Raw genomic sequence first — 27,847 nt, forward strand, 5'->3', positions numbered from 1 at the left:
AGGACAGATTTCAGGAGAAATCGGATATGCGTACACGTGGCGTGGATCCCGCGGTCGTGTTCCACGCTGGTCATTCTTCATATGTGCGAAATATACACACAGCGCATCATCACGCCACTCCAAGTGCCCATAGCAAATCGATACAGTATTCGCCGCCCTAGACATTAAATTCCACGATAGAATCATAAAGGTCCGTGCGAAGATCATATCGCGCGAAGTACTCTGTAGCATTGCCAAGGCAACTTGCTTGTATAGCCCAAACGACATCGGATCTTTTCCCACTTTGATCTGGCCGTGGCCCTGGCTTGTAGCCGCTGCAACTTGGCGCTGACGTCCTTTGAAATGAGAGCTCATTGCACGCTCAAGCCTAGACGACATAACACGGTGGTAGTCTTGGAAAAGGTTGAAGAAGGCCGAGCGATGTCCTGCATACGTAGAAAAACTATGAAAGTCGCCGTTCTTCTTCTTCATTGAAAAAAACCACGTGAGGAAATCGCGTGCTGTTATTCTATCAAATTTGATGGGAGGGTTGGACGGTGCGGAAGATAAAGCAGACATGATCGAGTTTTTGTCTGCTACTCCATCATCATCGTAAAGGAGAGAATTTGCAAAGCTCTCCACCACTAGTGCTCACTTGTTTTGAAGCTTCCATTGCAGGAACCGAACCGTAGATCCTAGGTAAGAAGCACGCGAATTTGTGGAAATCGTGCTCGCCCGTGCATTTGTGACTTCTGCTTCCAGTAGCAGCAAACCGTCGGGCTGGGTAGCCATTGTTGCTTAGGATCGTCGTCCTGTGAATTCCTCTTGGTTGACCACTGAAGCAGTTACATGTAGAAGATTGTATGTAGCACGAAAAGTCACTATTGGGAATTCTCCGGACGCCCGTCCTAATCTAATCATTGTGGAACCACATGCATCCTGTAAATTCCGGACAATTGGTCATTTGATTTTCGTAATGCATACTATGGGTGAATCCCTACCGTCTTATCCCACATAGAGTGCATAAGCTCACTAATAAAAAAATGATAGCGAAAATCTGGACCTGAAATCCTCGATCACTACGCATAGCCAAATATAAGGACACTCTCCGCGATAAGGGTTTGCTCGGTGAGCTGACAGCCAGTGCTTCGACTCTTTAGCAACTGAGTGCCAAAGTCATCCAATGGCCAACCACGTAAAGAAGTCAGCTCTCCTGTGTGTCGGCAAGGACTCAGTTTCATTTAGGAGTCTTACCAACAGCAAGACCTCAACCACAATAGTTTGCAAGCCGCCGCAGCAACAGTATCACCGAAAAGCTCACCATACTGGCTGAGTACGAGCCACACGTTCAAGGTAGTGGGTTCCACGCCCTTGGCGTTAAGTACGGGATCTCACCGAGCAACATTCGAGGATGGTGGTCGATCAGGGAGAAGCTGATGTCTGCTTCTCGTGATCGTTAAGTTGCAACCCGGACCTCACGTCGACTCACTGGCGGCGGAAGAAGACCCGTTCACAGCGCCCTGGAGGAAAAGCTGTACGCGTAGGTCTTCTATCGTAACAGCAAGGGCCTCCGGGTGAAAGACTCCTACATCCGCCTTCAAGCTGCTAACATCTACCGGGAGCTCCATGGCGCCGATGCCACCAGCTTCGAGGCTTCACCGGGCTGGTTGGCAAGGTTCAAGGACCAGTGTCTCGTCGACAGACGTCGACGCGGTCGCTTCCAGCGGATGCCTCCGAAGTCGGCCGAAGCTTCATCCAGCGTGTCCAGCACCTGATCGCCAAGCACGGCATCGAGTCCAAGAACATCATAAATATGGACCAAGTACCGCGGTACTTCGAGGCTGAGCCGAAGTCGACCATCACGACCCGAGGATCTCGTGACGTGCTCCTACGAAAAGGTGGATCGAGCCACAAACGCTTTACGGCGACGTTCGCCATCACAGGTGATGGCAAGTTTTTGAGACCCCACCTCCTGTTTTCCAAACTCAAAAATACGTCCAAGTGTCCTCCCGGAGTCTTGGTTGATGTCAACAGGACCGGTATGTGGAGCGAGGATCTACTGCTGACTCACGCTGAAAGCGTCATCTGCGCAAGGAACGAGACGCAGCTGTACCGCGAGCCCGTACTCTACGTGATTGACTCGTACAGATGCCACGTGAAGCTGGTCGACTTAAAGAGGCTGGAGCGCTACAACATTTTTGTGCTGCTCGTCCCGCCCAACCTCACGAATCTGATGCAGCCACTATCAATCGCAGCTATCAGGAGTTCTACCGCTTCAAGTACGACGACTACATCGGCACTGCACTACGGGGTCCCAGTCTGCAGACCAAGACGGGAATTCCCAAGGTGCCACGCTACGCCAAGGTAGCGCAGTGGACCCTTGACTGGGTTGCCACGAAAACTGGGGCTAGTGTCAACAAGGCTTTTACGCTGTGCGGGTTGGTTGCCAAGGACACGTCCAAGATGAATGAACTGTACGCCCCGTTGAAGGCGATTCTCAAGCCTGACCTAGACATGAGTGAGTGGCACGCGGCTTACCAGCACCTTGTCGACGAAGGCACAGACCTTGAGTCTTTACGCATCGCAGCACCAGACTGGTACGTCCCCGAGAAGTAGCGCTCGAGTCTCTTCTGCTGTCTGGCGTACGGACTGGCGGTGTCGCCACACGAGTACGCGTCGAGTTTGACACGCTACATGGCTACACTGAGTGACTTGGATGGTCTTCTAGATGAGGACTACCTTGCGGCTGTGAGGGATGGCGATACCGACCCAGGTGAGCTGGAGACTTTCGCGGCTGCAAAGATGCACGGCTGGAACATCACTCTAAAAACAGTAGACGCAGAGGGCCGTCTTGAATCCAGTTTCACGTATGCAGCGGAAAACGCAGCCAAGGATGTCTGCTTGGCTCGGTCGGGTGGTGTTTTCGCAGTCAAGGTGGGCGGGTATCTGCTGTAGTCTAGCTGCAACGAAAAGAAGAACAAACAATGTTAGTTTCTGATTGCACGGGACCGATGAAAATACCAAACTGAACTTACCATTTTGTGCGGAGCATTAACGAGTTTTGACTCGCGACAACCCTCTTCCCATATTGGGCCCTCAATTGACACGACTGAAATCAATCCATGGTCCAGCGGATCGCCAGTCCATGATCTTACCAGCTGAGCCGTCAGCACATTACCCAACATCTGTACTTATGCATGTATGCCGAAGTTGTACTCAAGGGCTTCGTCTTCAAAGGTAGTGAGTTTGTCACTCGACAAAGCCCAGGCAGTGTAAACGAATACAGTGCTCAGTGGTTATTTTATTTTATTTGAGTGCTCATGCGCTCAATGCGGGGTAAGACGGTAGTAATGATTACATGTACAACAACACCAGTGAAGATCCTGCCGACAAATTCTCCGACGAAAGTGAAATTTTCGATATCTGAATCCAACCTTGCAAACTTGTAGCTCTCGGGTAGGCGCTTGGTCAGCATATCAAGTCGAGTTGTCTATCTTTTTCACCATCTCCATTTATGTCGAGCTCCAGATTTTATAATTCAACCAAAACGATAAGTGAAAAGAACAAGCGCATTGCAAAGCACAATACGTAGAATACGTATTAGTATGCCGTCGTGTATTGTTATAGAGTGCCCTACGTAGGCACTGAGGGCACGCTATATGATGTTATTCTATTTCCGAGATCAAAACAAGGACTCTGAGCCGACTCAAACAAAATACCGTATCGATACCCACAAATTAATCACGTGGAAGGTGGATTATGATGTTATTGCTGGTATATTTCGAAGATAGAGACTCAGTCCTACCACCGGGGCACGCATGAACCACGATAATTTATCAGCGGGACGGCCTTATTGAAGAGTACAGAATGGACTCTCACTTCCGACACTGTGCATAATACATAGCCACTAATAATATGTTCGATATTTTATATTATTTATTAGAAATACTGTATATCCTGAGCAAAATGATACCGTATTGAGTAGGGAATTTTCACGCGCGAGTTTCGAACCCAAACTCGCTTTTTTACAAACACGGATACGAGCATGGGGAAGTGGATGATCATCGACAACAAGTGTGCTCTCATCCGTCAGGACTTTGAGACTCCTGGGCTTATGCTGACGCAGCTGGCAGAATTGACGCAGCGAACATTTCTCTTGCTTAGGCCCCAACTCAAAATACCGTCTCCGACATTCTCAAGAACGGCAACACCATAGTGAAGGGTGAGTATGGCAAGAGTAAAAGGCGAAAATCACGGAAGTTAAAGGCTCCGGTGCTATAAACAAAATTGACGGATTGGATAGAGAGGGCGAAAATGAGCGGAATGTGTCTGAATCGTAGAGTCGTCACAAGGAAGGCAAAGAAGCTGAAGTTTTGAAGTTGGTGGGCCTGCGCTAGACTTTGACTAATCAGTAGGTTGGCTCTCCGCCGTTTTGAACAGGCACAAATTGCGGTGTCGGACACGGCATGGGGAGGCCGGTGCTGCCACGAACGAAACTGTATGTAATGGGTCTGCTTAGACCCACTACTTAAGCTTACACGTGTGCGCACGTGTATGAGGAAGCGTAGGAGTATTAAACTTAAGTTCAGTATACTTGTATCCGCAAGTATACTTAAACCTAGATAAAGGAACCGAACGATAGCTTTGGTGCCAAATGAGAACTGTATTGAGTGTTAACTAGGTTTCCTCCTAAAAATAATATTTCTAATGAGAGGTTCTGCCATCGGATGGCTGGCAGAACCCCTATCTAATGAATGACTCTCATTGGTAGAAAGCAACATCTTTCTACCAGTCATATGCTTTTGCTATGAATGTGGACCACCCTGTGGAGTCGTCAACCTGAATGTATCCCTTAGTGCGTGTTGCACTAAGGTAGGAGGTGAACCGAATGTGTAGCCCCGCTACACTGTACGTGAAGGCCGGGATGCATTACAAGAGGTGACGAACATGTGCAACCTCAAGGACACGTACAATATGGACGAGACAGGGCTGAACTACAAAGCGGCTCCGGCACGCAACATTTGCATGACTCAAACGCCTGGCGTCTAGAACGACAAGACCCGGATCATGCTGGCCTTTACTACGAATGCCGACGGCTCGGATTCACTTCCGTTGCTGTTCATCGGGGGGGGGGGGGGGGGCTGTTCAGTCCCGATACTTCGGCAAGAAGACGGGTGAGGAGCACAGCTTCCTCTATAGGAAAACCGATAAAACATGGATGAATTCGAGAGTGTACGAAGCGTGACTACTGAATCTCGACAAGGAGATGCGAGCGGCGCGTATGAACATTATCAACATTATCCTACTGGTCGGGACACTGAGTTCGTCGACACCACGTCCGTGTACCATCACCAAAGGATACGCCGGATCCTTCGGGTTCTTCGGAACCCAAGCGCAGCTTGCGCTTCAGCATGCAAGGTTCAGTAAAGCTGACACCTCGGCCTGTGGTGGCAGCTGATAACCGGCTGCGCCATCGAGCCGGTCGTGTCTGAGGAGCATAGCTTCGAGTCGTTCAGTGCGACTCCGGTCTGGTACGTGTCCAGACCCGATTTTCGGCGGCGGCGGTGTCGTCGACGACCATCAGGACGTGAAACTAGGTTACCCACGTCTTGGTGGCGGTATCAAGAGTCTTATTGACTCCGCGTGGAACTTGACTACTCACACACGAGGTCCTTATAGCAACCTCCAGCTGTCCACAATCTCGGCCGTGGACTTAAACCACCGGTCCGGTAGTACTACTGAAGTCGAAGCCCGTACGGCGCGACGACTTCTCGGCGATGGCCGCTGTGGTATAGTGCAGCCACACATGCCGGGCAAGACGCCCTATCCATCGGCTAAGCTTTGGCGGTCCGCGAGGGTTACCTGCGATGGACATGGTCTTGTGACCCGTTACGAAATTATGTGCAACTACGTCAACGGAACTCTTCCAGGGCGTTTCCATCCATAACAAAAGAAGAGTTCAACTCTTCAGGAGAGGTCTCCGGTTACAGGAGTGCCATCTCCCTGATCCCCCCCCCCAGCCTTCAGGCTGACCAAGAAGTCGTACAGCGACATTTCCTGAGGTTCAGAAGCTCTGACACTTTCTGGAGGGCGGTCAAACTTATGGCCCCGCTTTGACCTGACAACAGGCCTCGCCGTAGAAGATGTGATATGCATTCTTCGGCCGGCCATGCCTGAGGGGCATTGATTACTTCGAGTCGCTCGTGGCGACTCCAGTATGTTGAAACAGACTTGGCTTACGACGTCGACGATACCCACCACGGCGTGACTGTTCGCTACCCATAGCCGGTGGTAACTCAGGGGGGGGGGGGGGGGGTCGGAAGTCCCATCGACTCCGTGTGACCATTTTTTACCCACACTAGAGGTGCTCTCGGCAACCTCAGCCCTGACCACGGTCTCGACCTCCTTGATCTCACGTGGACTTGTTCTACTGGGGAGACTGACGTCCCCTGGCGCCGATACAATCGAGGCCTGTATGGTGCCACAATCAGGAGCGGTGGGTGCTGCTGGCGTAGAAGCTCCCCTCACTGGACTATAAGTCCTGTCCACCGGCATTGCCTGTAGCGATCCATCGCCCGCAGTGGACGGTGTCTCAACACCTGTTGCAGCTTCCACTGCGACTACTCCGACGGAGTCGCCGATCACGGCGACAACTTCCGTAAGTCGGCGGATACCATTGCGTCCAGGTAATCCTTTCGGATACTATCATTATCTATGCTGTCCCACAGAGAGTTGGCAATCGCTCCGACGGTGTACGAAATCATTCGACTCCCCTGGAACTAAAACTTTCTAAGGATATTAACATCCCCGAACACTCACTTGTACTACCAGAGACCCAGCGTTACCCATCACCGATTCGAGATATAACGTCTCTCGTAGGCTAAACCTCCACGGTGTGCGCCACCTGCACACCCGTCATGGAGAATCAACTCCCCCCCCCCCCTCTGGGGAATCCATCACTACATACATGTTGGTAGTGTCCTAGTCCGCCGCATTTATAGCTGCGGACCGAGCCCAGATCAGCATAGCTCAAGTCCATTGGATCTGGCTCGTTGTTCGATCGACAAGTTGCGCAACAGCAGGAGTACCAGCCTGCTTATGGCTGTACTCTTCCTGGAGGACGACCTTAACCGCCTCCTCCATAGTGAATGCATGCAAGCGGAATAACTGCGTGCGTGCGGGACCGACCTTTAGGCCGTCCATGAAGACAGTTGTCTTGACATCTTCGGTCAGGGGGTCCCCCCACCAACGATGATGCCAACGTGCTCATCTATTGTACGTAATCGTACAGCTCGCGTTTCTCTTGTTTGCAGGTGAGGAAGCGTGAGCGCTGGCAGAACGCATCGTTCACAGGGATAATAGCAGTGCGAAGCCGCTCGCACAACTGTGCGCACGATGCAAAGCATCCAGGAGACGTCGTCTCCAGTGTCTACGCCTAATGCTTGGCACGACCGCCTAGGTTGGACAACGCAAACGTGACGCGAAGTCCCTGATCCGAGATGAGACCTGCCCTCATGGCGATCTCAACGTTTTGGATCCAGAATTGATGGTTTTCACCTTCCTTCCCTTCGAACGCAGGCAAAGCCATCCGCACAGGCTTCGACTGGACCGACTTCGGCTCGGCCACAGAGGCCTGCAGGTTTCCCTGCACGGGAGCAATGAGCTCACGCTCATACGTGTCAAAGGCATTCACGCGTTCGACAAGTTCACGGTTCCCGGCCTAAGGGAACCGACTTCGACTTAGACGGTAGGTTAAAGACTGAATATATTTATAGGTGGGCCAAGCTTGATCCTTACAAACTCTAAGTCAACTGTAATAAAAGCTTAACAAGTGTCCAATGGTTGGCTCACCGCCAACCGGTACCACGTACCATGGACACTAAAGAAGGACATCTCGTCACTCTTTATGTAACCTGGGTACACGTCGGTGTACCCCGTTACAAGCAGGATGAAGACGACTTCAACCTGGACGAACTGCATGATACTCTGGATGGCATCGCGCTGATCGATGAGTAAGACTGGAGAGGAGTAGGAACCATAACGTTTACTCAATAGGAAAGTAACCTTTTCAGATTTTGGAGGGGACAATTAAAGGAATACTTGTACGAAATAAAAGGTGGATATGGTGTAGCATACATTATGTGAAAGCGCAGTTTATCCTGTAGTTGAAGAAGGCATTTTGCGAAGAACACAGCGACGGCTGAAGCGATGCAGAGCCTGTTCCACGGCGTGCGCGAGTACCTGACGCCGGTGCTGACCGAGTCGTCGTTCGAGGACAAGGGACTGCTCACACCCGAGGAGTTCGTCAAGGCCGGCGATCTGCTCGTGTACAAGTGCCCGACGTGGCGCTGGGAGAGCGGAGAAGCCAGTCTCCGACGCGCATATCTACCAGACGACAAGCAGTTCCTCGTCACACGCAATGGTCTGCCCCTCGTCTACGTAGGTCCGTAAAGTCCCTTACTGACTGCCTTTGTCCCTAGTGCCGTGTCGCCGTCGGGTGACGTCTCTGGAGCAGAGCTACCAGACGGAAGAAGCCGTGGAGGGCGAGGACGAGTGGGTCGCAGCTTCCTCGTACGCCACTGAAGGCGTCAACGCCAACGCCGTCACAGACCTGAGCGACGAAATGGGGGACATGTCCGTCGCGTCCCCCAAGAAGAGTAGGGACGGGATCCTCGGTGCCATCGTTGACGAGCACTTCGTGGACGGGTCCTCCGACGTCCGCGACCTCGGTTCGTACGAGGAAGAGGACAATCTGGTGGAAGATGACGAGGCGGCGCTCGGCCCCTCAGCCAGCAGCTACCTCGTGGCCAGCGAGCCGGACGATGCAGACGACGCTATCCTACGCACCCGCACGTACGACCTGTCCATCACGTACGACAAGTACTACCAGACGCCGCGCGTGTGGCTCTTTGGCTACGACGAGCGCAATGCTCCCCTGAGCGGCGACCAGATGTTCGAGGACATCATGCAGGACTACGCCAATCGCACCGTGACCATGGAGCCGCACCCGCACCGCAGCGCGCTCGTGCACGCGTCCATCCACCCGTGCCAGCACGGCGCCGTCATGAAGCGCATCATCGCCAACCTCAAGGCGCGCAAGCCCGGCGAGACGCAGACGGAGGAACAGGTGGCCAACGAGATCCGCAGCGATCAGTACCTCTTCCTCTTCCTCAAGTTCATCCAGTCGGTCATCCCTACGATCGACTACGATTATACCATTGAAGTGAACGCCAAGCAGTGAGGGACACACCTCCATTTGCGAGACGGACTCAAGACGCAACCTGCATGTAAACACAGAGGTAGCGGCAGAAGTGCTGGCCTAATAACATCAGAGCAGCACTTTTGAGCGCTACGGACGTATCCATCCAGCTATCAATTGTAGATTTGAGGGCTCATGGAGACACTAGCCTCACGATTCGGTTACCAGCACCTTTTTGACGTATGTGCGATGACATCAGTACGTTCTACGAAGTGACGATTGTCAGTTTAGGCCCAAGCTTGGAGAGCATGTATCCAGCGTACGTACATCCAAGGCAAGCCTAGGCTCCTCGCAAATACCCTTCTCGTTGGGAAAATATGGTCATACTTCAGTAGACTGTCTTCACACGTAACGACGCACAACTATTCCGGTGTCGCTCATGAATCACGTAGGCTGGAAGGGTGCAAAATGCTAGATAACGCTGGATATTATATTATATTATATTATATTATATCTGCACAGTACTTATTTACCAGTTAGTACTCGTACGCACACCCGGCATTCACCCTACAGGCATTCGAGCGAACTAGGTGCGCTTCTCTTCATTTCGGAAATTAACCACTCGTTGTTCAACAACAGAGTCTGAGGGACGCTTTTGACAGATTGGCGAAGGCGTCGACACTCCGACAATTTCCAGGAGGAGAGGCCGGGGCCACTATGGATACTGATTAGACTTCTGGTGAAGGTCATCGTACTCGTTGTAGAGGTTATGGTATTTCTTCTTCCATTCTTGCCGTTCAGTTTTAAATAGTCGCGGATTGTAAATGAGGAGACATTGTGGATTAGCCAATTCTTGAAAACCGCCTCCTTGTAAGCACTGTCCAACATTTTTTTTTTATGTTGTAAGGTATGTTGTGCTACTGTTTCTATCGCTAGAAATGAACTCTAATGACCATTCTAGTCAAGCATTTACATCTTGACCAGTCTTTGTACTGCCTTGTAGGGATCCTAATTTCCTTGATCCATCCTGTTCTCCTGTGTCCTCTGTCCCCATTGCCTGAAGTCTCCTCGTTTGCGTTCCTCCAGCTCTCGCCAGATGCGATGATCTGTTCCCGTATGGGTTCGAGAGACCATCACACTGCGTTTTTGGTCGATTGGCTAACCAATTCGCCATTGTGTTGTGTCTTCGGAAATGATGTCTCCAGCTCGCAATTTCACAAATATCTGCTAGTTTACGCGTGAAGAAGTACCAATGCTTCAGTCGCTTGACCTTGGGTTCCATCCGTTCTTTAATCATCCTTAGTATCAACTGACTGTCTCCGACTATATGTAGTCCTCTCCATCCTTGTCCAACCGCGTGGGCGAGAAGTCGATGCAATCCGATAAATTCGGCGACGTTGTTGGTCATCGTCAAGCTACTCAGCGCCGTCGCCGCCGCCCATGTGACCTGCTCATCGCCCTGTCTTGTGTTCTTCTCGACGAGATCGCTACCGCTTCCTCCAGGCCCTGGGTTGCCTCGAGCACTGTCCAACAACATCTTGTTTCTGAGTGGAGCAGTGATGACGGCCTTCCCGCTTCTCTCTTCGTCGTCGAAGTCAATGTCCTCGTCCACATCTCTGCGGCTCCGCAAGAACCTTTTACCGTCGCTTTGTCCTGCCGCGAGCGACTGAATCTTCTTGGACGACGTCATGGTCAGAACGTTCAGGTCAGACTTCGCCGCTGGCGAAGAGGGCGGCAACAGCAGCCACGAGTATGGTTCTTGGAGTGAAGGAGACCTTGCCGGGGGAAGACTTGGACGCTGCGGAGCGAATTGAAGAGTGAACTACAAATGGAGACGGGTTGCTCCAGAATCGTGTGGTGTAGTGAATCACTACTGCGATGGTGGGCCGGTTCGGTGCTAAAGCTGCCCTTTGCTTCGATGCGGCTCATTCAACGCACAATGGATGGCAGCGTAATCGCTAGGATAGGTATTTACCGGTATGTACATGGAATCAACCAAACCAAGCAACCACCGCAGCCGCGCCCGTTGTCTTTGGCGCGGTTGGCCACGCTGTCATCGCTACAATACTCTGCAAACACGCTTATTTTGCAATAACTATTTGAAGCCACACGACACTGTTGATGCGGTACATGCTTATGCGTCGTTGAGCCACATCACTACAGGAAATCGCATGCCGGATCAACTTCACCACTCACAATCAAGCACCAATGGTTGGTGCTGCGGAACTGGAGGGCGCTGTCGCAGGGCACGCCCTCCTAGGAGACAAATACAAATAGAATAGAACTGATAAGTAGCTACTCTAATTGAACTCACTTCGCCATCTGCAATCACGCGCGCAAACGTCATAGGGGTACATCTAAGGGAGTATCTACCATCCTAATCAACAAATGCATTCCTCGTTGCGAAAATACTTCAGTAATGTACTTGTCGCTATGGCTTTCGAATCATAAAAACGTTTGGTAAGGTGGAATGTTACGAAATAGCCTATATTCGCACAGTACATGTACTTATCTAGAAGCACACCCGACATTCACCCTCTCGGAGACACATGCATTCGAATGAACTAGGTGCACTCGCGTCTCCTCATTTCGTCGGGAAGTGAGCCGCGGTTGTTCGACAGCAGAATCTGAGCAGCGCCTTTGACAGACTGGCGACGACGTCAACGCTCCGACAATCTCCAGGATGGGAGGCCAGGCCCACTACGGATACTGACCAGAATTCTTGTGAAGGAGAGCGTACTCGTTGTAGAGATCCTGGTATTTCTGCTTCCACCTTTTGCCGTTCAGATTCAAATAGTCGCGGATTGTTGCTGAGGACTTATTGTGCAATAGCCAATTGTCGAACACCTCCTTCTTGTAAGCACTGCTTGACAGCATATCGCGTCTGATTGGGTTGGTGATGACGCCCCTCTCTTCGCCGTCGAAGTCAATGTTCTTGTGGCTCCGCAAGAACCTTTTGCCGTCGCTTTGTCCTGCCGCGAGTGATTGAATCTTCTTGGACGACGTCATGGTCAGAGTGGTCAGGTCAGACTTCGCGTTCGCAGAGAGTGCATCGCCGCTGGCGAAGAGGGCGGCAACAGCAGCCACGAGTAGGGCGAAGGAGAGGCGCATGGTTCTTGGAGTGAAGGAGAACTTGCCGGGGAAAGACTTGGACGCTGCGGAGCGAATTGAAGAGTGAGCTACGAATGGAGACCACTAGCTTATGCCGGTTGTGGTGGTTGGCGAGTTCACTTCATCGATAGAATTGCTGGTCTCAAATGCTCTGCTTCGATCCGATTCCACGAAGAGAACAGAGTAATCGCTTGAATAATCAACGAGATTGTCACAAGATTACATCAAAAACAGACTCATGGCTAATGTACCGGTACAGGTGTAACCTGAAAGGCTCAATACCAACGACGTAATGAAGGTGCTGGGATGCTGGATGCAATGTGTTAGAAATAATACCATTTTTCAACGTGGAGTCGTAGGATTCACTCTGGGGAATGCAGCCTGAGCTTAAGCTTACTATTATTATAATAGTACCCGTATAATATACGAGCGTACAACAGTAAGACAAACCAATAGTGCATCACGAACATGGCGAGTGGTCATTGACGTTGGTCGACCTAACATTTCGCACAAAGCCAAACTCATTTAGATTAATTAACTTGCGCAAAACATCTAAGTACGTGGATCATTGTACAGTGTGCTCTCCTCTCCTCTACACATACATGCAAATTTCAGATTGAATCTCTGAAGCTAACCCCGGACTATAATTTCTATTAGTGATCGTCATGGAGGGTTTGCTGCATATCCTTTAAGCATAAAAATTGCCAATCACTGGCATTCCACTTTTCTTTCTACGTGAGCCTCACATGTATAACGCACGACAAGATGACAAGATGGTGAGCTCAAAATTTCATCCTTCTGATCACCATCCTGTACGAATCAAATAAACCAATCAAAACCATTGTACATTCAAGTTACCAGCACCTCCTGTATTGGTACCGCGTCATTTCATTCTCCCAGTCGGCCTATCTCGTGGCTTCTTTTGCTTGAGAATCATTATTCAAAGCTCCGTGAGAACCACTATTATTATAGTGGTTCTCCTACTTAAAAGGATAGATCACGTTTGAGAGCCAAATGACTTGAATTTGTATTGGGGAGATTTCATCAAACCATAAGACTCGACCGCGTTCGGCAAATGTAGACGGAATTGACAATACCAGACAAATGCGGCTCAAAGGTTGGCGGATAGTACCGAGGACGAGCGACATTTGCATGTTATTATAATCGACAATCAAACATGTTTTTTCTTTTTCTTCAAAAAAACATTCTATCATTGGTACTACTCTGGCTCTCCACAATTGGCGTTGAGATCCAACTTAACTTGAGCGAATTTCCATCCAATTTCTCATCCCATAAGTATGCTGCACGCTGGCTCACGGTTCCCGTGATTATGCATTTCCATCCCATCATCATTGAAGATGGGATGGAAATGTTCAGTCATGATATGCCTTGTTGCTCATGGGGATAGAAAATTGGATGAGACTCCATTGCAGATTACTGTGCAGACATGTTTGTGAATTTTACTACGCACTAACTCTTTTTAAAACTATTAAAATAGTTTAACATTGAATTGACTTGGGAAAACGAAAGTCCCGCATGCCGATGATTCAATGGCGCACTCCTATTGGCTAATATTAGCTACAGACTGACAATACCAGAGTGCTCGTGTTACCTGTTCGGACAAGTGCAGTGATCGTACGTGGACGCTGTTATCCTCGAGTTTATTGTGTAGTGAATCTGTGTCATATCTGTGCGTGCATCTGCGTTCGTGCAGTCCTTCGAGCGCAAGCTTTCTGGGAAAAGCTTGTCGCGGCTGGTGTCGAGGGTAGCTGCGACAGTGTCGCCGACGTCGACGGTGGTCGTGTCGCTACTACTGCAGTCGTTGGTGACGGTGCCGCCGCTGCTGCTTCTGCCGTCGATGATGATCGAGTCATCACTACCGCAGCTTCAGAGGAACAACCATGGATACTATTTCCCGCAGAACCTTGACGCTTTCACCGCTCAAATGGAATCGAGCGCGTGCGACGTGTGCCTTCGTCTTGGCGGATTAACCCCAGCGCTGTGGTAAGTTTGAGTTGGCTCGTTCTGCGCTTACGTTTACTCTGCTGTAACTGCAGTGTCTCGTATCCGATATTGAACAGCTCAGTAGCGTAAGCTTCACCGCGGATTTCAGGTAGCGGCTCCTTTATCGCACTGCGATATCCACTCAGGGTTATAGCCTTGTCGTTTTGCATTTGTAGACTAAAAACTCCACTAACATCGATGGAGTTAACTCGTTCAGATTAAGCTCGTAATCTTGTCAAAAACCTTTGTTGTGTCGCCGTCAACCAGCGTACGTCTCTTATTCACTTCTTGATACCCTTGACGCTGCAAGTGTACTTTTTCGAGTCTCGCTAGAGATACACGCGTCGCGGATTGCCTTCACTTCTGCTGCAGCGTCCTGCGATCTTCCATCAGCCATATGAGCACCAGACGTATTTACTCAACTTGTAGCAGGGCTACACAATCGGTTCACCTCCTACCTTAGTGCAACACGCACTAATGGATACATTCAGGTTGACGACTCCACAGGGTGGTCCACATTCATAGCAAAAGCATATGACTGGTAGAAAGATGTTGCTTTCTACCAATGAGAGTCATTCATTAGATAGGGGTTCTGCCAGCCATCCGATGGCAGAACCTCTCATTAGAAATATCAGTTTTAGGAGGAAACCCCATTTACAATCAATACAGTTCTCATTTGGCACCAAAGCTATCGTTCGGTTCCTTTATCTAGGTTTAAATATACTTGCGGATACAAGTATACTGAACTTAAGTAAATTACTCCTACGCTTCCTCATACACGTGCGCACACGTGTAAGCTTAAGTAGTGGGTCTAAGCAGACCCATTACACCTGGTAGCACTTTGTAGTCCGTCCAACGACCGACTAAGAACACGTTCGTATGGAATACGAACGCGGGGCTGAGAACCTGCCCTCGGACAGTAACATGTCCGTGGGTAGCCCAAACACGTCTGCAACGCATGTTGCGCGTGCAGACTGCCCCCACCTGTCGGAACCAGAGTGGGAGGCCCTCCAACGACTGTCGACAGTCATTGGAAAAGCAGCGGTAGCAACGATGTTGCGAACGCTATCGTCGACGGAGCAACACGGTGTTGCTCTGGGTTTCATCGTGAAGGAACAGCGTGAAACCACTGCTCGAGCTTCGGTGTCGCCATCGGCCACACCGCGCGTGGAGTCATTGAAACTCCACGTAAGCAGCTACGTTGGAAGAGAGTACTTGGTCTCGAACATCGTGACCAACCCGATTGACGAGGCGACAAAGGTCGTCATGTTCATGAAAGATCTTAGAGATGGGCCTGTGAAGATCTATCTCTTCCGAGAATATCCAAGTATTCTCGAGGCTGCGATTTCGCTCGCAATGCAAGAAGAGTTTAGCCTGCGGCAGGCTAAACTGCATGTGCACGCCCCGCAGCTGATGCCACGACCGGTGGTAAGGCCATCGGGAGGTCCCAAACCAATGGACCTCTCGAGTGCGACGGCTGCTGGTTCCCAGCAGCGTCGTGAACCAACGAATGTGCGTTGTTTCCGCTGCGGAAACATCGGTCACTACGCTCGCGAGTGCACAGCACCTGTGCACGCGGCGAAGAGCCGTCGTGGTGATACTGGGTATCGTCACGGGCTATCAAAAACCTAGAGGGACCAGCAGGCGCGGGGCGCCCTGCTGGTGATGCGGTCGAGCGTGTCGATATCGGACACGCTGCAATGAAGATCGCTGCCCCCAGTGAGAGTCAATCTCACTGCAAGAAGCAAGATGACAAGCCGAACCTTGTCATCCTGAAGGTAAGCTCGAAAAGAGATAGGTCTCTTCGTACTCTAGTGGACTGTGGTGCGTCGAACAACTTTGTTCGACTGCAGAGCCTTCCAAGGCTGGACTTCGAGGAAGTGAAAATACCTCGAAGTCTATTGGAAGTGAGGCTAGCAATGGGTGTCGTTGTTAGAACCGAGAAGCGTATCGTACGTGTACGCTTCTCATGTCAAGAGACTGGAGAATCCTCCGACGTTAGCGTCGGAGCTGATGTCGCTCCCAGTCACAAGCTGGAAGCGTTTCGCTCGCGACCTGCACGATGGACGCATCGAGCAGACCTGCATCCTCGCGGACGTTGAGAGGGTGACGCGTGAAGCGGAAGAGCTGAATCAGCTCATCTCTGAGGGCGCGGACGCCCTCAGCGCGAAGTCGAAAAAGGAACGCTTCGACGAGCAAGGCTGGGACTCGCTCAAGGCGAGCCCCTTTTACAAGGTCTTGCGTGAGTACAAGCATGTACTCCCGGACGACATTCCTGCGGAGTTACCGCAGGACAAGGGTGTTCAGCACGAGATTGATCTCGTGCCGGGAACGAAGTATTGCGTTACGCGACAGTGGCCACTACCGCGTGAGCAAGTCAAGGCAATCGACAACTTCTTTGAAAGTCGTCGCAAGGCAGGACAAATGCGGGAATCGAGATCCCCGCACAGCGCGCCCACATTCTGTGTGAAGAAACCACAGGGCGGGTGGCGCATCGTTCATGCGTACAACAAGCTGAGCGACGCGACGGTACCGGCGCAGACACCGATACCTCGAAAAGATGTGATCATCGATTCGATGACCTCGAGTACTATCTTCAGTACTCTGGATCTGAGAGACGGGTTCTATCAGATCCTCATGCGTGAGAGCGATATACCTCTCACGGCGGTAAGCACTCCGAGCGGCATGCTCTGGGAGTGGCTCGTAATGCCGCAGGGGCTGAAGAACGCCCCAGCGACGTTCAACAGGTGCGTCACGCACTTGTTGCGCTCGGTGCGCGACTTCGCACCGAGCTATTTTGATGATGTGTTCATTCACAGCCGGGCTGTGAATGAGAGATCGGAAAGTTGCTTGAGCTCATGCGAAAGCACAAGCTCTATGCAAACCTGAAGAAGTGTATCTTCGGGGCAACCGAGATACCCGTACTTGGGTGTCTCGTGGGGAAGAACGGCGTACGCCCTGACCCAGGAAAGGTCAGAGTGATCAATGAATGGCCTACGCCTTCAAACGTAAAGGAACTGCGGCAGTTCCTTGGACTCGCCACGTACTTGTGCAAGTACGTGAGCAACTACGCGGGCAAGATTCGCCCGCTGTCGCAGCTCTTGAAGAAAGAAGCTGCATGGGAATGGACTGCTGATTGTCAGCAGGCCTTTGAAGCAGTCAAGCAGGGCTTGACTGAGGCGCCGATCTTGGCGGTGGCCGACCAAGATCGCCCATTCCACGTTGTGTGTGATGCATCCGATTTCGCGATCGGATGCGCACTGATGCAACACAATCACGAAGGTCGTGATCGTGTGGTTTACTACCAATCGCGTCAGCTGAAGCCAGCTGAGCGCAATTACCCGGTACATGACAAGGAACTTCTTGCCATGAAGTATGCACTCGCAAAGTTTCGAGTGTATCTACTTGGGAGTAGACCATTCGTGGTCTACACCGACCACGCATCGTTGCGTACGGCGATTAAGTCGCCGCACATATCACAAAGAATGGCACGGTGGCTGCCATTCTTTGCGGAATACAACTTCCAGGTTGAGTACAAACCTGGAAGGTTGAATGTCGTGGCCGACGCGCTTTCGCGTCGACGGGATTATGCGGTGCAAGAGGCCGACTATTCCCTCGTCGTCCTTATTGGACGATGTGAAGGCCGCATACGCGCACGACGCGGGCGCGAAGCAGTTGTTGGAGTACTTCTCCACACCTTCTGACAAGTCTCGTCAGAAGCTGGCAAAACACCTTCGTGCTCGTGTACACCGTTATCGTGTACACAATGGTCTGTTGCTTTACAGCGCAGTCGACGACAACGCAGATCGCATTGTCGTGCCGGATGATCATGAGTTGAACCTCAAGATCACGAACGAGTATCACGATGCCCCGATATCGGGACATCCTGGCCGTGAGAAGACATACTTACTTCTCACGCGTGACTTCTATTGGAGTCACCAGTAAAAATGGGTACGCAAGTACGTTCGTGCTTGCGAGGTATGCCAGCGTGTGAAGCCTGTGCCCAACTCGCAGGCTCCGCTTCAATCACTACCGACTCCGTCGGAGTGCTGGCAGTCCATTTCAATGGACTTTGGTTTTGGTCTTCCGCAAGACAACATGGTATAGTGGTCTTTATTGACCGCTTCAGCAAGATGGTGCATCTTGCTGCAGTACCAGCCGAGGTGACAGCCAAACAGACGGCATGTCTGTTTGTTGACCTGGTGTTTAGACACCATGGTATGCCCATCGACATTGTGTCGGATCGAGATCCGCGCTTTACAGCGCGATTCTGGCAAGAAGTGTTTACACTTCTTAGGACGCAGTTGCCCATGTCGACTGCGGATCACCCGCAGACCGACGGACAAACCGAGCGTGTCAACCGCGTGCCATGAAGAGCTACACGCACTCGTTCCATCAATGGAGCGACTGCTTGCCGATGGCGGAGTTCGCCATCAACAACTCGGTGCATGTCTCGACAGGACACACGCCGTTGTACGTGAATACCTTGAGGCACCCACGCGTACCGAGCGTACTCGGTGCGGTAGCTCCTTCCTTAAGTGGGGGAGGATATCGGGCTAAATCAAAACAACCGGATAAGCACGCCGATACGAGCAATGTATCAGCTGTGACGACTCGCGCACGTACTGCGCGCAGTCATGGCAACGACAACACAGTGTCTACGACGGGCGTAGACACTTGAACCACAACGAACATCACGCGCAGGCCGGGCCTGCTGCGAACAAGGAGCACGAACTGAGCCAGGGGTTCAGCTCGGATGCAATGGACTTTGTCCAGGACGCAATAGCAGCTTCTGTCGATCGACAGAAGCTGAACGCCGATAACACCGGCAGGGGAAACACAAATGAATTCAAAGTTGGTTCATTAGTTCTGTTAGCTATGCAGAACCTAGCTAAACATGCAGTTTCCGATTTCGGAGCAAGCAAGCTTGCTCCGCGCTTCATTGGGCCATTCACCGTGTTGGTGAAGCACGGCAACGTGTACACACTGGACATACCGTCCAGCATGCGCCTGCACCCAACGTTTTACGTTGAGCGACTGAAGCCGTACGTGCAGCACGAGTCACCTACGTCCGGTGACTCGCCAAAGCGCTCTCGAGCGCGGCGACGCGCTTCAAGGCGGCAGAGAGCCTCATTCCGACCTCGACCTTTACGTTTGAGGTCGTCTGCGCAACCCCCGCGAGGTGAGCCTTCAACAAGCTCAGCTCCTGGCGCAGAGCAGCGAACTGCGACGCTTGGAGACGCTCAACAGCCTCCAAGCGAGACTCAAGGTTTGGTTGACCAAACCCGGGGCGTCTTCCCGCCGCCCCCACCCCCGTTGCGAGACGCACGCGGGGCAACTCGCTGGTTCGTCCAGCGAATTATAGGTCATCGGAACCAGACCCGAGGTCCGGTTCATTTTCGTATTCGTTGGAGAGGATTTCCTCCCCAACACGATACGTGGGAATCACGGAATGTCCTGATGGAGGACATTCCGGAAATGGTGACGGCGTACGAAGGCCACCACCTCCGCCGAAGGGCGTAAAACTTGGACGAGCGCTGTAGTCGCCTACAGCACTCGAATAAGTGCTGCGAATATCCGCAGCACTAGAAGACGCCTGCGCCTGAAAACTAGCGCGCAGGGTCTTGAGATCGTCAGGTACACACATGGACGTGTACCCGTTGACGTCCCGCTCGGTGATGCGTACTGCCCCGGGGTGGCAGTACTCACAAGCAGTGCCATAAGGCACTGCGCAAGGAAGTCCAATACCGACTGCACCATGGTGCAGTCGTTCAAGTTTACCACGCTTCGAGAATTTCTCGTAGCGCTCCCGCGCCTGGCTAATCCGGTCGCGATAGCCAGCGGGGTTCTTGTTGAAGTTTTCAACAAAGGCACTCCAACTTTGACAAAGTGCCTGCCACTCGGGCACTTTGCTTCTGCGAGAAGTCTTCTTGCTCGCAAACCATCGGAGCTCATGGAAGAGCCCGATCTAATAGTCGCGCCTTTGGTCCGTCATCGGATCAAAGTGCAATCGCTTCGCGACGTCATCGTCAACGATGGCGTTGCACGAATACAGCGCAAACGGATTCGGTGGCACGGTCGCACCGAATCGGCTGCTGATCTCAAATTGAGACGGCATCCATGGCTCGCGCACTGGCTCAGTGCGCGAGGCCGCAGCAGCAACGGATGGAGCGGAGTCATCTCCATCCCGCGGAGTCGTTAAGGCTCCAGCGACAGCGAGCGGTGTTCCACTGCCGCTGCGCGAACGCTTCGAGCCCGAAGCGTTCGAGTCGTCCTCGCGTGGACGACGCAGACCCACATTATGGTCAGTGTGGCCCGGAGGCAAGGTATCCTTGTCTCCTTCGAGTTCCCCCTCCTCGACTTCGCTTCCATAGTCGAGGGGAACTCCCTCTCCACCAGAAGAGTAGATGCCCACACCAGTCTCGACAGCAATGATCTTGCCTGTCTTGTTTCGGATGACATGTTTCTCATGCCATCTCGAGTGGTACCCAGCAACAGAGAGGCGACTCTCTGTTGCCGCGCTTGTCAGTAGCGGTCGTGGTTGAGGCAGCGGCCGTCGTCGCCATGGAGGTGACGACAGCACTTGCTGTTGCCGAAGCGGCCGGCGTCTTAGACGAAGACGTCGTTGGCGTGCTTATTCCCAATGATCACGTGTTCTCCCGAAGAAAATACGGATTGACGTGTCGACACCGGCACGTCAAATCCTAACGGGGGGATGGTGTAGCGGGGCTACACAGTCGGCTCACCTCCTACCTTAGTGCAACACGCACTAATGGATACATTCAGGTTGACGACTCCACAGGGTGGTCCACAATCATAGCAAAAGCATATGACTGGTAGAAAGATGTTGCTTTCTACCAATGAGAGTCATTCATTAGATAGGGGTTCTGCCAGCCATCCAATGGCAGAACCTCTCATTAGAAATATCAGTTTTAGGAGGAAACCCCATTTACAATCAATACAGTTCTCATTTGGCACCAAAGCTATCGTTCGGTTCCTTTATCTAGGTTTAAATATACTTGCGGATACAAGTATACTGAACTTAAGTAAATTACTCCTACGCTTCCTCATACACGTGCGCACACGTGTAAGCTTAAGTAGTGGGTCTAAGCAGACCCATTACACAACTGATTTTGACCAATCGGAGTGACAGCTTGTCGTCGGCTCCTATAATGGGTCTGCTTAGACCCACTACTTAAGCTTACACGTGTGCGCACGTGTATGAGGAAGCGTAGGAGTAATTTACTTAAGTTCAGTATACTTGTATCCGCAAGTATATTTAAACCTAGATAAAGGAACCGAACGATAGCTTTGGTGCCAAATGAGAACTGTATTGATTGTAAATGGGGTTTCCTCCTAAAACTGATATTTCTAATGAGAGGTTCTGCCATTGGATGGCTGGCAGAACCCCTATCTAATGAATGACTCTCATTGGTAGAAAGCAACATCTTTCTACCAGTCATATGCTTTTGCTATGATTGTGAACCACCCTGTGGAGTCGTCAACCTGAATGTATCCATTAGTGCGTGTTGCACTAAGGTAGGAGGTGAGCCGATTGTGTAGCCCCGCTACACCATCCCCCCGTTAGGATTTGACGTGCCGGTGTCGACACGTCAATCCGTATTTTCTTCGGGAGAACACGTGATCATTGGGAATAAGCACGCCAACGACGTCTTCGTCTAAGACACCGGCCGCTTCGGCAACAGCAAGTGCTGTCGTCACCTCCATGGCGACGACGGCCGCTGCCTCAACCACGACCGCTACTGACAAGCGCGGCAACAGAGAGTCGCCTCTCTGTTGCTGGGTACCACTCGAGATGGCATGAGAAACATGTCATCCGAAACAAGACAGGCAAGATCATTGCTGTCGAGACTGGTGTGGGCATCTACTCTTCTGGTGGAGAGGGAGTTCCCCTCGACTATGGAAGCGAAGTCGAGGAGGGGGAACTCGAAGGAGACAAGGATACCTTGCCTCCGGGCCACACTGACCATAATGTGGGTCTGCGTCGTCCACGCGAGGACGACTCGAACGCTTCGGGCTCGAAGCGTTCGCGCAGCGGCAGTGGAACACCGCTCGCTGTCGCTGGAGCCTTAACGACTCCGCGGGATGGAGATGACTCCGCTCCATCCGTTGCTGCTGCGGCCTCGCGCACTGAGCCAGTGCGCGAGCCATGGATGCCGTCTCAATTTGAGATCAGCAGCCGATTCGGTGCGACCGTGCCACCGAATCCGTTTGCGCTGTATTCGTGCAACGCCATCGTTGACGATGACGTCGCGAAGCGATTGCACTTTGATCCGATGACGGACCAAAGGCGCGACTATTAGATCGGGCTCTTCCATGAGCTCCGATGGTTTACGAGTAAGAAGACTTCTCGCAGTAGCAAAGTGCCCGAGTGGCAGGCACTTTGTCAGAGTTGAAGCGCCTTTGTTGAAAACTTCAACAACAAAAACCGCTGGCTATCGCGACCGGATTAGCCAGGCGCGGGAGCGCTACGAGAAATTCTCGAAGCGTGGTAAACTTGAACGACTGCACCATGGTGCAGTCGGTATTGGACTTCCTTGCGCAGTGCCTTATGGCACTGCTTGTGAGTACTGCCACCCCGGGGCAGTACGCATCACCGAGCGGGACGTCAACGGGTACACGTCCATGTGTGTACCTGACGATCTCAAGACCCTGCGCGCTAGTTTTCAGGCGCAGGCGTCTTCTAGTGCTGCGGATATTCGCAGCACTTATTCGAGTGCTGTAGGCGACTACAGCGCTCGTCCAAGTTTTACGCCCTTCGGCGGAGGTGGTGGCCTTCGTACGCCGTCACCATTTCCGGAATGTCCTCCATCAGGACATTCCGTGATTCCCACGTATCGTGTTGGGGAGGAAATCCTCTCCAACGAATACGAAAATGAACCGGACCTCGGGTCTGGTTCCGATGACCTATAATTCGCTGGACGAACCAGCGAGTTGCCCCGCGTGCGTCTCGCAACGGGGGTGGGGGCGGCGGGAAGACGCCCCGGGTTTGGTCAACCAAACCTTGAGTCTCGCTTGGAGGCTGTTGAGCGTCTCCAAGCGTCGCAGTTCGCTGCTCTGCGCCAGGAGCTGAGCTTGTTGAAGGCTCACCTCGCGGGGGTTGCGCAGACGACCTCAAACGTAAAGGTCGAGGTCGGAATGAGGCTCTCTGCCGCCTTGAAGCGCGTCGCCGCGCTCGAGAGCGCTTTGGCGAGTCACCGGACGTAGGTGACTCGTGCTGCACGTACGGCTTCAGTCGCTCAACGTAAAACGTTGGGTGCAGGCGCATGCTGGACGGTATGTCCAGTGTGTACACGTTGCCGTGCTTCACCAACACGGTGAATGGCCCAATGAAGCGCGGAGCAAGCTTGCTTGCTCCGAAATCGGAAACTGCATGTTTAGCTAGGTTCTGCATAGCTAACAGAACTAATGAACCAACTTTGAATTCATTTGTGTTTCCCCTGCCGGTGTTATCGGCGTTCAGCTTCTGTCGATCGACAGAAGCTGCTATTGCGTCCTGGACAAAGTCCATTGCATCCGAGCTGAACCCCTGGCTCAGTTCGTGCTCCTTGTTCGCAGCAGGCCCGGCCTGCGCGTGATGTTCGTTGTGGTTCAAGTGTCTACGCCCGTCGTAGACACTGTGTTGTCGTTGCCATGACTGCGCGCAGTACGTGCGCGAGTCGTCACAGCTGATACATTGCTCGTATCGGCGTGCTTATCCGGTTGTTTTGATTTAGCCCGATATCCTCCCCCACTTAAGGAAGGAGCTACCGCACCGAGTACGCTCGGTACGCGTGGGTGCCTCAAGGTATTCACGTACAACGGCGTGTGTCCTGTCGAGACATGCACCGAGTTGTTGATGGCGAACTCCGCCATCGGCAAGCAGTCGCTCCATTGATGGAACGAGTGCGTGTAGCTCTTCATGGCACGCGGTTGACACGCTCGGTTTGTCCGTCGGTCTGCGGGTGATCCGCAGTCGACATGGGCAACTGCGTCCTAAGAAGTGTAAACACTTCTTGCCAGAATCGCGCTGTAAAGCGCGGATCTCGATCCGACACAATGTCGATGGGCATACCATGGTGTCTAAACACCAGGTCAACAAACAGACATGCCGTCTGTTTGGCTGTCACCTCGGCTGGTACTGCAGCAAGATGCACCATCTTGCTGAAGCGGTCAATAAAGACCACTATACCATGTTGTCTTGCGGAAGACCAAAACCAAAGTCCATTGAAATGGACTGCCAGCACTCCGACGGAGTCGGTAGTGATTGAAGCGGAGCCTGCGAGTTGGGCACAGGCTTCACACGCTGGCATACCTCGCAAGCACGAACGTACTTGCGTACCCATTTTTACTGGTGACTCCAATAGAAGTCACGCGTGAGAAGTAAGTATGTCTTCTCACGGCCAGGATGTCCCGATATCGGGGCATCGTGATACTCGTTCGTGATCTTGAGGTTCAACTCATGATCATCCGGCACGACAATGCGATCTGCGTTGTCGTCGACTGCGCTGTAAAGCAACAGACCATTGTGTACACGATAACGGTGTACACGAGCACGAAGGTGTTTTGCCAGCTTCTGACGAGACTTGTCAGAAGGTGTGGAGAAGTACTCCAACAACTGCTTCGCGCCCGCGTCGTGCGCGTATGCGGCCTTCACATCGTCCAATAAGGACGACGAGGGAATAGTCGGCCTCTTGCACCGCATAATCCCGTCGACGCGAAAGCGCGTCGGCCACGACATTCAACCTTCCAGGTTTGTACTCAACCTGGAAGTTGTATTCCGCAAAGAATGGCAGCCACCGTGCCATTCTTTGTGATATGTGCGGCGACTTAATCGCCGTACGCAACGATGCGTGGTCGGTGTAGACCACGAATGGTCTACTCCCAAGTAGATACACTCGAAACTTTGCGAGTGCATACTTCATGGCAAGAAGTTCCTTGTCATGTACCGGGTAATTGCGCTCAGCTGGCTTCAGCTGACGCGATTGGTAGTAAACCACACGATCACGACCTTCGTGATTGTGTTGCATCAGTGCGCATCCGATTGCGAAATCGGATGCATCACACACAACGTGGAATGGGCGATCTTGGTCGGCCACCGCCAAGATCGGCGCCTCAGTCAAGCCCTGCTTGACTGCTTCAAAGGCCTGCTGACAATCAGCAGTCCATTCCCATGCAGCTTCTTTCTTCAAGAGCTGCGACAGCGGGCGAATCTTGCCCGCGTAGTTGCTCACGTACTTGCACAAGTACGTGGCGAGTCCAAGGAACTGCCGCAGTTCCTTTACGTTTGAAGGCGTAGGCCATTCATTGATCACTCTGACCTTTCCTGGGTCAGGGCGTACGCCGTTCTTCCCCACGAGACACCCAAGTACGGGTATCTCGGTTGCCCCGAAGATACACTTCTTCAGGTTTGCATAGAGCTTGTGCTTTCGCATGAGCTCAAGCAACTTTCCGATCTCTCATTCACAGCCCGGCTGTGAATGAACACATCATCAAAATAGCTCGGTGCGAAGTCGCGCACCGAGCGCAACAAGTGCGTGACGCACCTGTTGAACGTCGCTGGGGCGTTCTTCAGCCCCTGCGGCATTACGAGCCACTCCCAGAGCATGCCGCTCGGAGTGCTTACCGCCGTGAGAGGTATATCGCTCTCACGCATGAGGATCTGATAGAACCCGTCTCTCAGATCCAGAGTACTGAAGATAGTACTCGAGGTCATCGAATCGATGATCACATCTTTTCGAGGTATCGGTGTCTGCGCCGGTACCGTCGCGTCGCTCAGCTTGTTGTACGCATGAACGATGCGCCACCCGCCCTGTGGTTTCTTCACACAGAATGTGGGCGCGCTGTGCGGGGATCTCGATTCCCGCATTTGTCCTGCCTTGCGACGACTTTCAAAGAAGTTGTCGATTGCCTTGACTTGCTCACGCGGTAGTGGCCACTGTCGCGTAACGCAATACTTCGTTCCCGGCACGAGATCAATCTCGTGCTGAACACCCTTGTCCTGCGGTAACTCCGCAGGAATGTCGTCCGGGAGTACATGCTTGTACTCACGCAAGACCTTGTAAAAGGGGCTCGCCTTGAGCGAGTCCCAGCCTTGCTCGTCGAAGCGTTCCTTTTTCGACTTCGCGCTGAGGGCGTCCGCGCCCTCAGAGATGAGCTGATTCAGCTCTTCCGCTTCACGCGTCACCCTCTCAACGTCCGCGAGGATGCAGGTCTGCTCGATGCGTCCATCGTGCAGGTCGCGAGCGAAACGCTTCCAGCTTGTGACTGGGAGCGACATCAGCTCCGACGCTAACGTCGGAGGATTCTCCAGTCTCTTGACATGAGAAGCGTACACGTACGATACGCTTCTCGGTTCTAACAACGACACCCATTGCTAGCCTCACTTCCAATAGACTTCGAGGTATTTTCACTTCCTCGAAGTCCAGCCTTGGAAGGCTCTGCAGTCGAACAAAGTTGTTCGACGCACCACAGTCCACTAGAGTACGAAGAGACCTATCTCTTTTCGAGCTTACCTTCAGGATGACAAGGTTCGGCTTGTCATCTTGCTTCTTGCAGTGAGATTGACTCTCACTGGGGGCAGCGATCTTCATTGCAGCGTGTCCGATATCGACACGCTCGACCGCATCACCAGCAGGGCGCCCCGCGCCTGCTGGTCCCTCTAGGTTTTTGATAGCCCGTGACGATACCCAGTATCACCACGACGGCTCTTCGCCGCGTGCACAGGTGCTGTGCACTCGCGAGCGTAGTGACCGATGTTTCCGCAGCGGAAACAACGCACATTCGTTGGTTCACGACGCTGCTGGGAACCAGCAGCCGTCGCACTCGAGAGGTCCATTGGTTTGGGACCTCCCGATGGCCTTACCACCGGTCGTGGCATCAGCTGCGGGGCGTGCACATGCAGTTTAGCCTGCCGCAGGCTAAACTCTTCTTGCATTGCGAGCGAAATCGCAGCCTCGAGAATACTTGGATATTCTCGGAAGAGATAGATCTTCACAGGCCCATCTCTAAGATCTTTCATGAACATGACGACCTTTGTCGCCTCGTCAATCGGGTTGGTCACGATGTTCGAGACCAAGTACTCTCTTCCAACGTAGCTGCTTACGTGGAGTTTCAATGACTCCACGCGCGGTGTGGCCGATGGCGACACCGAAGCTCGAGCAGTGGTTTCACGCTGTTCCTTCACGATGAAACCCAGAGCAACACCGTGTTGCTCCGTCGACGATAGCGTTCGCAACATCGTTGCTACCGCTGCTTTTCCAATGACTGTCGACAGTCGTTGGAGGGCCTCCCACTCTGGTTCCGACAGGTGGGGGCAGTCTGCACGCGCAACATGCGTTGCAGACGTGTTTGGGCTACCCACGGACATGTTACTGTCCGAGGGCAGGTTCTCAGCCCCGCGTTCGTATTCCATACGAACGTGTTCTTAGTCGGTCGTTGGACGGACTACAAAGTGCTACCAGGTGTAATGGGTCTGCTTAGACCCACTACTTAAGCTTACACGTGTGCGCACGTGTATGAGGAAGCGTAGGAGTAATTTACTTAAGTTCAGTA

At 52.3% G+C, this 27,847-nt stretch overlaps 3 protein-coding genes across 3 annotated transcripts; 1 reads left to right on the forward strand and 2 right to left on the reverse strand.

Moving 5' to 3' along the window:
- Nucleotides 1-8,187: 8,187 nt before the first annotated feature.
- On the forward strand, nucleotides 8,188-9,220 carry KRP23_13823 (Autophagy-related protein 3; the record flags this gene model as incomplete). The annotated part of the gene is made up of 2 exons (XM_067884582.1): nucleotides 8,188-8,401; nucleotides 8,460-9,220. 2 exons carry the CDS (start codon nucleotides 8,188-8,190, stop codon nucleotides 9,218-9,220), a joined length of 975 nt encoding a protein of 324 aa, XP_067737977.1.
- Nucleotides 9,221-10,139: 919 nt separating this feature from the next.
- KRP23_13824 (uncharacterized protein) lies at nucleotides 10,140-10,868 on the reverse strand (the record flags this gene model as incomplete). The annotated part of the gene is made up of 1 exon (XM_067895996.1): nucleotides 10,140-10,868. The coding sequence occupies one exon, from the start codon at nucleotides 10,866-10,868 to the stop codon at nucleotides 10,140-10,142; it is 729 nt and encodes a 242-aa protein (XP_067737978.1).
- A 1,010-nt stretch (nucleotides 10,869-11,878) lies between these two features.
- Nucleotides 11,879-12,289, reverse strand: KRP23_13825 (uncharacterized protein; the record flags this gene model as incomplete). Its single annotated transcript, XM_067884583.1, has 1 exon — nucleotides 11,879-12,289. The coding sequence occupies one exon, from the start codon at nucleotides 12,287-12,289 to the stop codon at nucleotides 11,879-11,881; it is 411 nt and encodes a 136-aa protein (XP_067737979.1).
- Between the last annotated feature and the right edge of the window lie 15,558 nt (nucleotides 12,290-27,847).

This window comes from Phytophthora ramorum (assembly GCF_020800215.1).
Source record: "Phytophthora ramorum isolate Pr-102 chromosome Unknown Phyram_PR-102_s0019, whole genome shotgun sequence".
Classification (NCBI taxonomy): Eukaryota; Oomycota; class Peronosporomycetes; order Peronosporales; family Peronosporaceae; genus Phytophthora; species Phytophthora ramorum.